This window comes from Alosa sapidissima, chromosome 12 (assembly GCF_018492685.1).
Source record: "Alosa sapidissima isolate fAloSap1 chromosome 12, fAloSap1.pri, whole genome shotgun sequence".
In the NCBI taxonomy this organism is placed as follows: Eukaryota; Metazoa; Chordata; class Actinopteri; order Clupeiformes; family Clupeidae; genus Alosa; species Alosa sapidissima.
Window position 1 is genome coordinate 1,551,646 of NC_055968.1, and position 17,106 is coordinate 1,568,751.

The 17,106-nt window shown below is 40.9% G+C and overlaps 1 protein-coding gene across 3 annotated transcripts in view; it reads right to left on the minus strand.

Annotated features, from left to right (window-relative positions):
• Nucleotides 1-1,679: 1,679 nt before the first annotated feature.
• The window catches only part of hdgfl2 (HDGF like 2), an 88,057-nt gene continuing 72,630 nt past the window's right edge, over nucleotides 1,680-17,106 (minus strand). For all 3 annotated transcript variants that reach the window (XM_042056172.1, XM_042056171.1, XM_042056170.1), the window contains 2 exons: nucleotides 2,607-2,718; nucleotides 1,680-2,471 (listed from right to left, as the gene is read on the minus strand). In XM_042056172.1, coding sequence (XP_041912106.1) covers nucleotides 2,375-2,471; nucleotides 2,607-2,718 — 209 coding nt within the window. In that variant the 3' untranslated portion in view covers nucleotides 1,680-2,374. The remainder of the gene's footprint in view (nucleotides 2,472-2,606; nucleotides 2,719-17,106) is intronic.

Genomic DNA, 17,106 nt, shown 5'->3' on the forward strand with positions numbered 1-17,106 from the left:
CAAGCTGAACTGTGACATCAAGTTAAGTTTCCCTCTATTTGTAGCTGGAGGTTCCGGATGTTGAATTAGTAATTGAGCAGATATGTTTAATTTGATTTTGTCAATTTTACCTTTGAAAAAAGTTGAAAACTCATTGCATTTATTAATTGAGAGAAGTTCAGGCGCTAATTGTGAGGGGGGATTTGTTAACTTATCGACAGTTGAAAATAGAACATGAGTGTTATTTGAACTTCTACTGATGATGATGCAAAGACTGTCTTGCTTTGCATATTTCGGAGTTATATGTGCGGAGCATCTCTATGGATTTCACAGTGGATCTGAAGTTTGTATTTACGCCATTTTCTTCCTAAACTCTCTTTTTAGTGTACACATATAAAAAAAAGTACCCATGTATCATCATTCATTTTATCTGCCATAAAATCACATTCACGGTCATATCCACCTTCCACAATAATCTGCAAAACATCAGTGACAGCATACTTTTCTCTTTTCTGCCAAGAGAGAAAAATGTCAAATATTAAAAAAAAAAATATCCTAGTAAAAATATGTCCACCATATCATTTGAATAGCCCATCAGGTTGCTGTGGACATTGTTCCAGTCTCTAGCTTCAAGTCTGATTAGCTTTCGTCATAACCATCTTAGACATAATTCTTTACATTATCATCATCCAGATCACTAGTAACTTCTATTATTTAAATATCAGAAGATTATGGATGTTGCCAGCATCAAAAACAGCTGTAAAATAATAGTAAAACCAAATATGGACACCACATGACACTATTATGAATGTATTAGAACTTATCCTTAACAACCATTGTTGCTTGTGAGCAACATAATTTTAGCAACCTCACTACGAGTAAGTTTTTTTTCTACATACTCACTTTTAATGAATAAATCTAAAACTAAACAACCAATATTGTCACAGAAATGTGTCAGGAAGTTGCTATAAATAGTCATTTCAAAACATTATTCTTACCCGTGTTACAGTCCCTTCAAACTCTGTTGGAGCAGCCATTCTGAAATGTTATGTGTCCCGGTAACGTCATGTGGGTACCCCCCACATGATTTAAAAAGAACTACATGATAGAAACATTGGTTTACATCGGTTAAAAAATATTTCTAGAGGGTTAAGAAAGCCAGCTCGGTCATAGGAGGTGGAATTCTGCTGGACTCATTGGATGTGTTGGCAGAGAGGATGCTTCACAAGCTGATGAGCATCCTGAACAACACCTCATCCCCTAAATGAATAGCTTGTTGAGCTGAAGATTACCTTCAATGGCAGGCTAATCTTCCCCAAATGTTGCTCTGAAATACACAGGTCATTCTTTCCATTGGCAATCAAACTTTACAACTCTTCACCTCTTCTCTTATTTTACTTTTATGTTTTTGTTTACATGCACAGGACAGTCACATTTCCTTTGGGATGAATAAAGGATTTCTGCACTGTGCACAAAAGGCTTAGGCCACTATTAGATTTGTTTTAGTAAGGTCATGATGACCGCCTACAACAAAAACTTTTTTTGGTGTTTTTCAATATTATGTACTTATTTCCTGTATTTTCTGGGACAAATATATAAAGTCCTCTCAACATTGCTAAAGCAAAACATGTAAGGTGGCCTAAAGCATGCACAGTACTGTAATATGTGACTTGCCATTCATTTGAGAAGTGCAGTATAAATAAATTACACTATTTTTATTCAACTAGAAATACAAAAGGTTGTAACCAAACAACACAGATATACATCAACTTGAACTACAATCATATTTGTGACACTATCTTAACTGTATGTGAATTTTTTTGATTTTACACCTTAAAAAGTATTTATTTATATAGACTTTGTGTAACTGTTTAATTCATGAAGGTACTGAAAGAAAAAAAATAAGATTATACAGCATTCTGTTAGAGATGACATAACTATTAATATACAGTCTTTCCACACAAATATCCTCATAAAAGTAATATGGCTCAAACAACATACATTAGTCTCATTTAAAAAAGGTTCTTCATCCTGTCCCAATGGAACAGTGTATTATTGTAATTTCAAATGAAAACACAAAAGACACAACAATGACTGACACCTAACAATTGGCATGCTGTCAATATTTAACTAAGCGTTCTTTGCCAGGTTCTAATGACTTACAATACATGTTAAGAACCCAATCCTTAATCTCTCCCACTTTATAAACACGGAGGGTTGATTCTGGAGGAAGCCATTGTAAAAGAGAAGACTAAAAGGCAATTATGTTTATGTAAAAGGTGGAAACATGAGAATATCAACAGGGTCTGTACAGATGTATGCATCGGTTACTTTTCTTAGTCCTCAAGCCAACAAAAAACCCCACTGCCATTCAGTAAATAAACTAGTAACATCTTCAGCTGTCCTCTACAGCAGTCTGTGTGTTTGTAGTAGGACTATGTTTTGTGGCATCTGTGAGAATGTGTCTCTCAGTCAGATGTTCTGATTCCGGCCTACAACAAAACAGGAAAATATGTTTTTTAAATATTTTTAAACAGCAAAAAAACATTCCTTTATCAATTATTGAGAATATTATTTTCTTATTTTTTAAGGATTACAAAACATCAACTACACTAGTAGTACAGTACCTGCTGGAAATGGCAAGTTCGGACTCAGGGCTTTCTTCGGCATGTAGAGATTCTGGGTCACATTCAACATTTTTCTTTAGAGATTCTGACTCCCCATTCACTGGTTTTAGATCTTGGAAATAACAGAGATGGCAGTGTGTTAGGAGTAGTTTAAACTTGTCATGTCTTGCTTAACAAATACAGGTAATCCAGATACAATTTAGACAAATAAGATGTGCACTTGGCCATACACCTGCATTTCCATCAGACAGATGCATCCTACCTTGTATGGCAAGAGATGGCACTGTGGTAATGGCAGCATATTTCAGTGGTGAAAGCTACTGATCTCTGTATGTTGTCTTCCAAAGTATTGAATAAAATCAATCAATCAGCTTTTTTTGCCTTACACCCCCCCCCCCCCCCCCCCAAACTGTAGAGATGCATCTAAAAGCAAAAATAGAATATTGTGGAAAAGTTAATTTTACTCTAATTTACACAAAAAGTGAAACTCTTTCAAATATTCTAGATTCATTACATATAAAGGGAAATATTTCAAGCCATTTTTGCTTTAATCTCGATGATTACGGCTTACAGCTCACGGAAATCAAAAATCAGTATCTTATAATATTAGAATAAAGAGGTTATAATACAGCAATGAATGTTTACTGAGCCTTTAATCTCTCAGCCACAACCACAATCATGGGAGACTGCTGACTTGACAGTTGTCCAGAAGACACTCATTGACACCCTCCACAAGGAAAGTAAGCCACAGGTCATTATTGAAAGGGCAGGCAGTTCACAGAATGCTTAATCAAAGTATATTCATGGAAAATTGACTAGAAGGGAAAAGTGTAGTAAAAAAAGGTGCACAAGGTGCAACAAGGATGACCACAGTGGACTTCCAGTTATGGAGAGGTGCTGAGAGGCAGCGTAATAGCAACCCTCCTGCAATAGTCAAGTTAAATCCTTACAAATCTACTCACAAACATTATTTGCTGTAAAAGGTGTATGAAATTAGAGTTTGAGGATGCCTACAAAGAAGAAAAAAGCAAATCAAGAGAGAACTAACACCAAAGAACAAGATATTCTGCTGGAATCTGACCACGCTGATGATACAGGAGAGATGGAGGAAAATGGTGACTGTGAATCGGCCAAAGTTGATCTTAACCCTAGTAATGCAGATGTCATGAACGCGATCAAGGGGATGGAAAAACGAGTCTCAAATAAAATAGATGGAGTATTTTCGATAATCAGAGAAGTCACAGACAGAGTGAAGGAAGCAGAGGAACGTATTTCAGGGACAGAAGACGAAGTCGTTCAACTTCGGGCTTGTACAAAAGCTTTGGAAACTCAAGTGAAATTGCTGACAGAGAAGGCCGACGACATGGAGAACCGAAGTCGGAGGAACAATCTGAGGATCGTGGGCTTGCCAGAGAATGAAGAAGGGTGAGATGCATGTGAGTTTTTGGAGGAATGGCTTCCAGCATCTCTAGAAATGAATGCTAGTGTCCCACTGGCTTTGGAATGTGCACACAGAATCGGCCCACCACAACGACGAAAAGAAAATTCAGAGGCGCCTCCACCAAGAACTCTTATCGTGAAGTTCCTGAATTACAGACAAAAAGAACAAGTTATGAGAGCGGCTAAAGTTAAAGGGACGCTTATATATAAGGAGCAACTCATTCGATTCTATCCAGATGTATCTGCGGAAATTCACAAGAAGCAGAGGGCTTACGATGAGGTGCGAAAACGACTACGTGACAAGGGAATCAGCAAACACAGAATCATCTTTCCTTCGCGGCTTCTTCTCACACACCGGGAGAAATCCACGTTGTTCGACACCCCCGCTGAGGTGGAACGCTTCATGGAAGGATTGGATAAAGAGTAGGCTAGTGCTACAGGTGGAATATCTTGCTGGTTTTCGTTTATGACAAATTTACAGTGGCCATCGCTTTTAAATGACCACTTCATTCGCGCATTTCGCGGCGTGAAGCTGCGTGAAGCTTTAGTACCACTTTCAGCCACTGTGCGTTGCTCTACCACTGTACATCGCTCTGCCTGTGGTCCCTTCTGAAAAAGCAGGATCTACCATTAAACATAATTGTTGCCGAGAGTAATCCCAGCCTACGAATTCAATAACAAAATAAATCATGCATAATTAAACATTACCTCGATTTAGGCTACTTGGGTATGGCTTAAGGCTTGACTACACGGTGGTAACGAAAATCGAAATCGAAATTTGCTGTCTACATTATTGTCAGTGTTGGGGTTAACGCAACTACGCAAATCAAAACAGTGGTGTGATAATTGAGCCAGTAGAGAAATAACTGTTCAGAATTAATCTGTAGCCTTGGGTAGGCTTCTGCAGAAAACAATGTTGTTGCCGATTTAATACTATCTGGCGACGTTTTTAACAGGCTACGCAATAGAGGCTTAGACAACTATGACCCACGTTTTGGTTTCGTAAATTAATTTGCCCTACTTCTTGACTGCAATGTAGTCAATTGACTGCTTGACATGTCATTTTTATTTTTCTGTACAATAAACAAATACATCTGCTTTATGCCGCAGAATTACATTCATATTTGGAACTTACATAGTCCAATGCATCGTTCCACTACGTTAGTGTTTCCCAAAACCATAGTAGCAACGAACGTTCGCAACCACTATCGTAAAGTTGTGTAGTTACAACTACACCTCTCGACCTGTGGTAGAATGCTAGAAGCATAGTTCCAGGGATCTTCATGTCAAAGACGTCACTGACGCCAGTTATTTGTTTGCAAATTAATAATTATAAATATATTTAGGTTTCTAATTGATATTTACACTTCTAACCACCATACATCCATATTTTAAAATGCCCAAGGCAGAAAATACATAAATATCCCAATAACCCAAGGCAGAAAATACATAAATATCCCAATAACCCAAGTAGCCTAAATCGAGGTAATATTTAATTATATAAATTAAGACATAGAGGAGTATACAGACACTGTAACCTCTTACATCACCAAGTGCATCGATGATGTGACCCACACAAAAGACATCATCACTCGGGCTAACTGGAAGCCATGGCTGACAGGGGATGTCCTCAGGCTGCTGAGGGCCAGAGACAAAGCCTACAGAGCTGGGGATGAAGCTGGCATGAGAACAGCGAGAGCCAACCTGTCCCGTGGCATCAAGGAAGCAAAAAAGGAATACACTCACAAGATAACCACCCACTTCAAAGACCGCAGGAACGCACAAAGCCTATAGCAGGGCATTCAGGCCCTCACGGACTACAAGCCCGCGCCACAGAGCTGTGAGAGCAACATCCCTCTGCTCAACAACCTGAACCGCTTCTTTGCTCGCTTTGAAGCACAAAACAGCACCTGCCCACAGAAGACCCATCCCCCTCTACATGAGCAGCCCCTGTGCCTCTCTGCCGACAGCGTGAAGAGGACACTTGCTGCTATCAACACCCGTAAGGCAACAGGTCCAGACAACATCCCAGGTCGTGCGCTGAAGGACTGCGCAGGGGAGCTTAAGGATGTCTTCACAGACATCTTTAACACTTCCCTGAAGCAAGCCATCGTCCCATCATGTTTCAAAGCTGCCACCATCATACCTGTGCCGAAGAAAACTGCTCCATCCTGCTTCAATGACTACCGCCCTGTGGCACTGACACCCATCATTATGAAGTGCTTTGAGCGGCTTGTCATGTCACATATCAAATCCATTCTCCCCCCCCCACCCTGGACCCCTTCCAGTTTGCATACCGAGCCAAACGGTCTACAGAGGATGCAATCTGCTCTGCCCTCCACCCAGCCCTCACCCACCTGGAAAAAAGAGACTCATATGTGAGATTGCTGTTTATAGACTTCAGTTCTGCATTCAACACCATAATACCACAACAACTCATCTGCAAACTTGACAAACTGGGACTCAGTACCTACCTCTGCAACTGGCTACTGGACTTCCTCTGTCAGAGGCCTCAAGTAGTACGTGTTGGCAACAATACCTCAAGCAGCATCACACTGAGCACAGGGGCCCCCCAAGGCTGCGTGCTCAGTCCGCTGCTCTTCACCCTGCTGACGCATGACTGCACTGCAACCTACAGCAACAATCACATAGTGAAATTTGCTGACGACACAACTCTGGTGGGTCTCATCACCAAGGGCGACGAGACTCAATACAGGTTGGAGGTCGACCATCTGACCACGTGGTGCAGGGACAACAACCTCCTGCTGAACGTCAGCAAGACCAAAGAGATTGTTGTTGACTTCCGGAGAGGTCACACCCAACACCTGCCACTGACCATCAACGGTGCTGTGGTGGAGAGAGCGAGCAGCACCAAATTCTTGGGGGTGCACATCAGTGAAGACCTCTCCTGGACCACCAACACTGCATCACTGGCGAAGAAAGCTCAGCGCCGCCTCTACTTCCTGCGGAAACTCAGGCGAGCAAGTGCTCCACCAGCCATCATGACCACATTCTACCGAGGCACCATTGAGAGCATCCTCTCCAGCTGTATCGCTGTGTGGGGCGGAAGCTGCACTGAATACAACAGGAAAGCCCTGCAGCGCATAGTGAACACAGCTGGAAGGATTATTGGTGCTTCACTCCCCTCCCTGAAGGACATTTACACCACCCACCTCACCCACAAGGCGACCAAAATTGTGAGTGATGCAAGTCACCCCGCCCACAATCTGTTTGATCTACTGCCCTCTGGGAAGAGGTACAGAAGCCTGCGCTCCCGCACTACCAGACTCACCAACAGCTTCATACACCAAGCTGTAAGGATGCTGAACTCTCTCCCTCCTCTCCCCCTCCACCCTCAGCTACATAACATCCTGGACATTGGACCCACAATGGCCGCCTGCACTACTCCACTTGCACACTTTACAACTTGTTGTTGTTGTCCTGAAAACACAACACTTCTGCTGCTCTTACATAACTTGCACCACTATGCCACTTTCTTTCTTACTTAGGTCAAACAGAACTACCCAAGCCTTTTATTGGCCTGACTTTGCACTAGTATTTTATTGACTGTCTATGCACAATTTCAACCAAATTTTGCTGCTCTTATTTTTTCATTATTATATGTGCCCTCTTATTTACTTATTTACTTACTTTTTTGTTTACTTGAATGTTATGTTTGTCTGTGGACTTAAATTGGTAAAATATGTCTTGTCTTCACCGTGGGATAGTGAGAAACGTAATTTCGATCTCTTTGTATGTCTGGAACATGTGAAGAAATTGACAATAAAGCTGACTTTGACTTTGAATTTGCAGCCATGTGCACGTAAGTAAAAGTTACACACTTGCAGATAATAATAAGGTGGTGCGCACTTCAGCTGAGAATATGTAGCCTTTGATTTTCATGGGGGGGGGGGGGGGGTCCTTGTTAGTTTACGCAAACCAAGCCAAGAAGGCTGATTCTGATTTTGATAATATTATCTGCACAAAAGATAAACTTAGGTAAACAACGATGTCAATATTGTTGTCAACGTCTTAACCCAGATTCGAACTCTTGGACAGGGGACTGGTAACTGCTGTGCAACGGCGGCTGTCATCTGCCGGCCTTAACGCAATGCGCCACAGAAGTATGTGCAGGTGCCCGTTCACGTGCTACTAAACGTCATTAACCACCTTAGTCCAGACTACTGAAGTTTGGAAACTATCATGGTCCAAACTTACAGTACTATGTAAGTACGACAGTTTTGGGAAACAATCGTAACTTACATGTTGGTTAGTTGAACGATGCATCCTGTTAGTAAAAAGCTAACCTCCGTAGTTGTATGGGAAACGCCCCCCAGATCAGCTTGTAGGCCATTAGCAATCTGTTTATTTTATTTTATGAAGCCTACACAGTATATCACATGCCACATTCTCACTTTCAATAGACAGATGCAATAGCCATTGGTCAAGTATTGAGTATAAAGCAATTAAGATAGTACCCTATACAAAAAGTACTTCATACAATCATAAAAATTCATTAAAACGAATAGCATTTTGCAACTTGACAAAACACTGGATTAAATATCGTAGGCACAGGAGAAAACTTGTACATCCATTGGCCCGTGGGGAGATCACATGCCAGTTGCCTCTCCCTTCAGTATGACTTGTTCGGCTGTGAGCTTGTTTCGCCAAAAAAAAAAACTATTGCAGATAGTTCAATGCGTCTTTGTTCATGGGTTTGGCCTCACAGCAGAGGCTTAGACAACTATGACCCACGTTTTGGTTTCATAATTTGCACTACTTATTGACTGCAATGTAGTCAATTGACTGCTTGACAGGTTATTTTAATTTTTCTGTACAATACACAAATACATCTGCTTTATGCCGCAGAATTATGCACTTGGATAGCCTATAGAACGGGCACATTTTGGAGAGAACGCACACAAGAATCTGTAGGCTATTTGTGGCTGGTTACCAGCAAACAATGTTTAATGCATTAACTCAAGACGTCAAACATTTTCTAAACAATACAAACAGAAAGGATGCAGCAGGCAGCAAATGTAGAAGAGTCATTTCCAGTGGAAGAACAAAATGCTGAATGAAGCCCAAATTTATGAAGGCATATCTGGCAAGTTGTTATTTTTTGAAGACGTAAATGGTTGGGCTATAGGCCTAGTTTGCAAGAAGGAGACATAAAGCGTGAGCATGCCACACTATCCACGGCTGTGGTAGCGGGGGTAGGAGGATTACTGTTAGCGCAGGATTTATATAAAATTCTTCAACAGAAGGCCTGCCTTGAATGCAGGCTTGTGCTTTGCGCAGCCTACAGTAAGTAGGTCTAGTGAGTTATGAGTCCTCTAGACTTCTTTTCAGCTATCTCAGAGGTGAAAAGTTGCGTTCGTTGGGGGCAGGGCCAGGTTAACAATTCATAGACCCTTGGGAACAAATGTCTGATCTGCCCCCCAGCCAACGTGAATCGGGCGGTCAGTTAATAGGCCTATCGTGAAGATTTGTATTGCCATTTAAGGCACGAGCGCATCTGTGAGGCCAAGCCTCACCAAGTAGCCCGTTTGTTTACAAATAACATTACATTTAATTAAACTGCTTATAGGCTATGCCGAAATAGTTTCAACATTTTGAATATCAGTGTCAGATGAATTAGGAAATGCCTTATGGCTGAAAGCTGCTTGGGATCCCCCCTGTCAAGCAATAACCATACAAAAAGTTAAAAACAGATGACATGATGCGCATCACTGACATAATGCGCAAATAATATAGCCTAGATATTCCAATATATTCGAATACATGTGTTTATTTTAGAGGGGATATTCGAACGTCATTTTTGAGCAATTTTGACAGCCCTAGTCCACTGTAGGCTACACCAATCATCTATTAACACCTTCCATTAACCCCGGTGAGTGGGGGTCGCTATAATGCGTGTGAAATAGCACCATTGAGTAGCCTATGCGAAATAGCCTTAAAATCGTTCCGGTGTTGTGTGCCTTCTGGTTTCTCCACCTACTGGTTTCCTTGCGCGTACATGCGCTGCAGCAGTTGTCAGACATTCACAAACAAGTTGTTTTAGGCGGTTTGAAGTCGCTTTTCATACGCCATGAGCGCTCGGCTACATTACAGCCACTCGGACAAAAGACGTGTAAAAAAATATATGTTTTGAAAACTAGCATTAAACTGGATTCGATCCCGCAAAAGCAACACACGCGTGACTCTCTCCATCCTGATTCCCTACTCTTTGAGCCAACTAATATGTTACGCGAATCAATTAACTATTGTAGGCTACCATTAATTAATAATGTAGACAACACCCAGGTAACATGTTGTCCAGGCTATCTGAAACAAGGGGTTGCCTCTCATCTACAACAACTGGTTACGTTGGGCTGCTACAGTTGTCAGTGCACTGTGCACAGTAGGCCTATGCTACTCTTTGTGGTTGATCAACTAAAAATAAAAGATGTATTTGGTGATGACGTTATTGTAGGCCTAGTAGACCTAAATTCTGAGAAATTAAATGGTACGAGAAACGATCTACATAGCGCACCAGACCGCGATGTCTTCAAGGGTTGAATGAAGGGAGTTTGCAAAAATTAGTGTATTTTTCAAGTCAATAAACATTCTTAATTTTTGAATGTCTTTGTCAGGGAACATCTGACTTTTAAAAACCATAGGCCTGGTAGTCGCTCAGACAAGGAGTTATAAGATAAAGGCAATACCATTTGTGTCACCTAATGCAGTTCAGTGAATTAGCAAGATACCATCAGAAGGCAACAATCATAAAGCACAGTGCGCGTGCGCGCGTGCTCTCTCCCCTGCGCATAAAGCTGTCTGCGTGTTGTAGGCTAGATTTGCGTGAGTTCTTTCTATCTGCTTACTTTTGTGAGTTGCGACCACCTAGGCTATGTTATAGACGTTCTATGAGGTACCAGTGTTTAGCTGTGTCACAAAACAATAAGCTTTGTCAGACTACTTTTAAAATGATATTCAGGGCTATATACATTTTAAACATTCCCGACAAAGCCTTGCGTTAATTCTTCAGGTGGGAAGTGTCAGGAATTTTCATACGAGAGACGCTCTCATTGGTGGATAGTATATGAAGTAGGGAATTGACAGCAACATATCCAATCACATTATGAGAGATGCTGAATTTAACATAAACTGCGATGTTTGATTTTAAATGAATGTAAATTTAGCCGGGACTGTAAGCTGTCACACGTGGGTGCTCGATGTTTTCAGTGGGTGCCCGAGAGACGGAGCATCCACGGTATCGGCGCCTATGACAAGCGTATCTCGCGGTTGCATCCATTACAAACAAACATGCAATGTGAACGTCTGGGATTGGGAAGAGCACTAAATGCTCTACTGAATAAGCACGAAGTCAAACCTTTAAATGAAAAACACTCTTTAATAATCAAAAAAATAAACCGCTAATGAAGTAAACTTGTGACCATCAAAAATCGTTTATCGTCTGTAACTCCGTGATAACAGGACGTAACAGGAAGGCATTTGGCTGAGCAACGGAGGTTAATATGCTCTATATTTTGTCCAAATGATGTCTGTCTATCATCGTTGCACTCGGAGAAAACCAGAATGTTTAATTTGTCCTGCGTTTCTTCTACGGCTGCAAACGGGATTCACTCGCAGTTAACCAAATATTTCTTTATTAGGGCAGGGCAGGCATATTTCTGGCTATTAAATTATTTCTAAACCAGTCTGCTAAAGTTTGTAGTGAAGTCTGTGTAGGGTTTTCCAGGCTCCATTTCTTTTTACGAGACACCCTGCTCACTTGAGCCATCTACCGGTTGTTTGGGTTGTTGCAGCGTCACACTGGGAAAATACAAATTAAAGTCGCGTGATACCGCGTGATCCCACGCGCGGACCGCGAGTGAAGCTGGCCAAGTCGAAGCACTGCCCACTGTAGTTCAGATATTTGTATTTCCTTTCTTATTCTCAGAAAACAACGGATAATTGGTATTGCGAATTTATGCAGACGGTAGCCTACAACGTTTGTCTTAGCCTATGTCATGCCTGCTAAGCCCATGCCTTTTTTTATCTCAACATATTGGGATAAGTCATTTTCACTCTATAAACTGGACTTAGCTGGCAACTAATGCTATTTTGATAGACTCTGAATGAATAGTAGCTCAACATACTTTGTGTTAGGACTAAGACATCCTTTTTTTCCCTCACTTTTTTGTCCTTACATATCCTTAGATGGAACATGTATGGTGTTCATAGGAACTGCAAAGTTAACAGTTGATACACAGGTTCAACAGTTCAAAACAAGAGTAGAAGTAGACTAGCAATGTTGTGGGTTGTGCTAAGTTGATAGGAGAGAGGTTTCCAGCACCTGCTTGTTCCTCAAAGGTGTGTGGACCAATAGCCTTCATATAAGGAGTGAATAGCTAGGGGGGAGGGAGCAATCCACTACGGATAGGGAGGGACTTTATGGGATTCAAATTCAGGTTAAATGTATGTGTGTCGTCTCTTTCTGTATTTGTTTTTTTTAATATTTTGTTTATGCTTCTCAATGCTTAATGAATATGCTGCAGGGAAAGGGTTTGGTCATAGCATCACTTATAAAATGTAATGTCTGAGACGGGAAAGGTAAAATTCCTTACATGGAATTGTAGGGGAATGGGTAATATTAAAAAAGTTAAACAAGTAATGGACAGAATTAAACAATTGCAGGCCAAAGTAGTTTTCTTACAGGAAACTCATATGATGACAGGAGATACAGTTAGAATACAGAGGAGATGGCAGGGTCAGGTGTTCTCTAGTTGCTATACTTCAAGTGCAAGAGGGGTAATGATTCTAATCCACAAATCCATTCCTATACAGGTTGACAAAATAACTAAAGGAGCGTTAATTTCATTACTACCAAAACCAGGGAAAAGTAATACAAGATGTGAAAACATGCGTCCAATAAGTCTCCTCAACTCAGACACAAAAATATTATGTAAAGTTTTGGCTAAGCGCTTGGAAGTTATACTACCTAGACTGATAGGGGAAGACCAAAATGGTTTCATACAACGTAGACAGGGATTTCATAATGTTAGAAGGCTTCTCAACATTCTTCATTACCAGAGGGGAGAACAAGATATTGCCATCCTAGCACTAGATGCCGAAAAGGCCTTTGATAGGGTTGAATGGCCCTATCTATTTGAATTACTAACAAGGTTTGGTTTTGGGGAACGATTTTGTAAGTGGGTTAGGCTACTTTATAACAACCCTGTAGCTGAGGTGCTAACGAATAACATGGTGTCCAAACCATTCACCATTTCCAGAGGTTGTCGACAGGGGTCACCTCTCTCTCCTCTCCTCTTTGCAATCTCCATTGAGCCTTTTGCAATTGCAGTTAGAAATCATATGGGCATAACAGGCATAACTGTTGGTCAAGTAGAACATAAAATTGCCTTGTTTGCAGATGATGTTCTGCTGTTTTTAAAACACCTCAATAACTCCATCCCTGCTTTATTAGAACTCATTAGTACGTTTGGAAAGATTTCTGGATACAAGATTAATCATTCTAAAAGCATGCTTATGTTACTGAATGAGGGAGATGGACAACAGTCCAACCATGGTGTATCCACTTTTAATACCACTGATTGTTTTACATATCTGGGCATAAAGATTGTACCAACCCTTGAGAACATTGCGTCAGTAAATTATGATCCTCTTTTAGAAAATATTTCTAACTCCATTGAAAGATGGACATCATTACCCATATCTTTAATAGGTCGTATAAATATTTTGAAAATGAATATTCTGCCCAAGCTCTTCAAAATATCCCCTTGGTGCCTCCCAAACATTTGTTTCTAAGAATGAATAAATTATTTACTAACTTTATATGGAACAACAGGCGTCCTAGACTCCGCCTTTCACTTCTGTATTTACCATATGATAGAGGAGGGCTTCAGTGTCCTAACTTGCAGTGGTATTACTGGGCTGCCCAACTTAGAACCATTATGTTTTACTTTTCTTCTCAAACTATTCCCTCTTGGGTGGATATTAGGGGTGTAACGGTTCATGTATTCGTATTGAACCGAAACGGTACGGGCGTCACGGTTAGGTGCATGAATTGACACGGAGAATACACGGTATAAAAATACATAAAACTTGTGTGCGGATGAATTAATTTCATGCGCAATTACTGTTAAGTAGCGAGAGTTACGGGAGTTCTTTAGCGACACCTAACGCTAATCTGTAGCCTCGCCTTAGCTCTGAAGCTCTGATTGGCGCCGATGTTTTTTTTTTTTTTTGTCAGGTCGTCGGTCGAGTCCATCAGTCATTAGCAGCACTAAGGTTAGACCCACAAGAGTTAGAGGATCCGCTGGTCTCTTTAAGATCGCAAGTTTGATAACTTCAGTTACAGTAACGTTAGTAGCCTACAGGCGAAAGAGTGGTGGATGAGATCAAACTGTGTGTCGGCGTTGTTCAGCAGTTCTTGGGTATGAGTGGAAAAGATGCTACACATATTCGAAGCCATCACCCAGATGTTGTAGGCTACCAATCACTGAAACGAGGGGAAAAAACAACTTCCCCTGCGCTTCAGCAGACTTTAAATACACATACAAATAGGGCCAAAACCTATGGCTTAAATTAAATGATTTCGTAATGACAGAAAGCTATGTAAATTGTGTGGTAATTACCTTTTATGTTAAGGTAACTTGTAACTTCGCACATGAGGAGCTGGTAGTGTTAAGTGCATAGACCGTAAAATAAAGTGACAACGCTAACCAGGCTAATAAACAAACCATGCTACGGTGAGTTAACGTCAAAGGGCAAAGTCACGTGACTTCTAGTTGTAGTCTGTTTATGAAATGAAAGGAGCAATTTCGTTTTTTAAAAAAAGGCAAAATAGTGCGATATTTTCATAGGTAAGTAGGCTAGATTATTACTTTACACACAATAAAAAAAATATTGAGGCAAATTGTAGACCCTTCCATATACAACTAAACACAGATGTTGAAGGTCTTAAAAATCATTTTTCTATGTAATTTGCACTTTCAGAAATAAGAGATGCTGTAGGCCTATTTTCAGTTTTATAGCTGATTGTCTTATTTTGTTTACAAGTTACAGATGGAGTCTGGGTACTTATTGTACTTTTTAGCCTACAGAGGGTCCCCGTTAAAAATTGACACTTCATTCACGATAATGGTGATTCACGCAGCTGGGTGACATGTAAGTACAACTGCAGCCGCTTGGGGGCAGCATAGTCCGCTGTGGCGTTCAACGGTCGAACTGGACGGCGCATTCGACAGCAAGGGCTGTGATTGGCCGAGTTTTCAGTGCGTTTCTCTGTTTTTAGCAGCCCCTGCAACATGCTAATCCACTGTAGCCTAAGCTTTGTACATAATGTTAAACATAGTTTTGGATTCAGTGGCAAGATTTCTTGATTGTATAGTGCCTGTCTCTCAGTAATGTTTTAAAATGAGAGCTTCGTCAGCTGGCAGTAGGCTACTTTGTCGGTAGTCATGAGAAGTTCGCTTGCTAACAGAACATAAAAATGCTGCCCAGAAACCTTGTGAATAGTTCTGACACTAACGAGGTTGAAATATAGCCTTTGCCTACAGCATCTCCTTAACAGTAAAGTTAACAAAATGACAACATTCATATGACAAAGGAAAACGAATCCGGTCACTCAAGACTGTGCCGCAGCCGTGGGGCAGAAGACGCTTGGTGGCCGTCCACAACGTTATAAACTTAACCTAAATAGTCGGCTGCTGTAAGCTACAATCGGATTTTATTGTCCCTGTTGTCTCAATGATGATAACATCTCATTTCCGACTATATTTCAAAGTGTGCCGTTCATTTGCATTATTAACATAACATCGTATTTTGTCATTTTTGGCGAAGACATGCATTCCGTTAGGGATATTGAACATATTTAACATTCTCTAACCATCGTGATTTCGAATTGGTGCAGTTGTCAGCACAAAAACTCATTTTATTCTTTTGCTCTTTTGCATTGCTCTATGCTGTTCTATGGTGCTTTCTGCCTCTTGGTTGCGCACGCATGTTTTCGTGGCGTTTCATAGAAATCCATATATAATGAGAGCATAAAACGACTTGTTGACGTTTTGGGACATTAATCTACATGTAGGCTACGTTAAGCTTTAAGGATTGTATGTCCTTAATTTATTTATATAGGCCTATTTAGTCTACTTGCGCAAACCCTGGATACTTTTATTGCCACACAACAATATTGGTGGTATTTGTTACATTAGCTTCAAAAGGCACCGCTTCAGAAAGCTGCACTGCTTGTGAAAGAAGGGGGTGGGGGAGGGGAGCTTGCAGCCAAGTGTCGGAAAAATGCATAGCCTACAACACAGAACCCGCTTCTCGCATTAGTCACTGACAGTAGACACGCTTCCAGCCTAATGACTTTCACACATTTTGAATGATTTACAGCAGGGGTCTCAAACACACGGCCCGCGTCCTGCCCAATTCCGGCCCGCAACGTATGACAAAATAATAATGTAATCCGGCCCTTGAGGCTATTAATTGCGACAAACAACAATACTGCTTAAAATAGACGATAGATCCAGGTACGGTGACAAATCTCATTTGTAGGCCTACTCTACTCTTCAAACCCAAAATCGCTGCGCAAAGTTTTCAGGAAATAGGCCTAGGCTACTTGTATTACATGCGAGAAACACAAAGACGTGCATAATGACGCGGAAGCGATGCAGGCCATAGTGTTGCAGAAATTGAAGCAGAAATTAAGCAGAAATAGGCCTACACCAAATGTTGAAAAACGTTCACGTGTGATGAAGTCTTAGGTAAGCTATGTTATTCACCTATTCTAATTCTGAAGAAGAATATCCTTTTGGAGATTATAATCGATCGTCTATGACAGTGATAGTCACGGTGCGTCTCTGAATGGAGGTGCGTGTATACAACCCAGATAGCAAGGTGACATTGATATGATGTTGATTTTCCATCCAAATCATCATTTTGGTTGAGATTGAAATCTCAATGGTAAATAGACATCGAATCAGCATTACAATCCTGACAAAAACCCGACAGTGCATGAATATCGATAAGAGAGATATCGAAACAACAT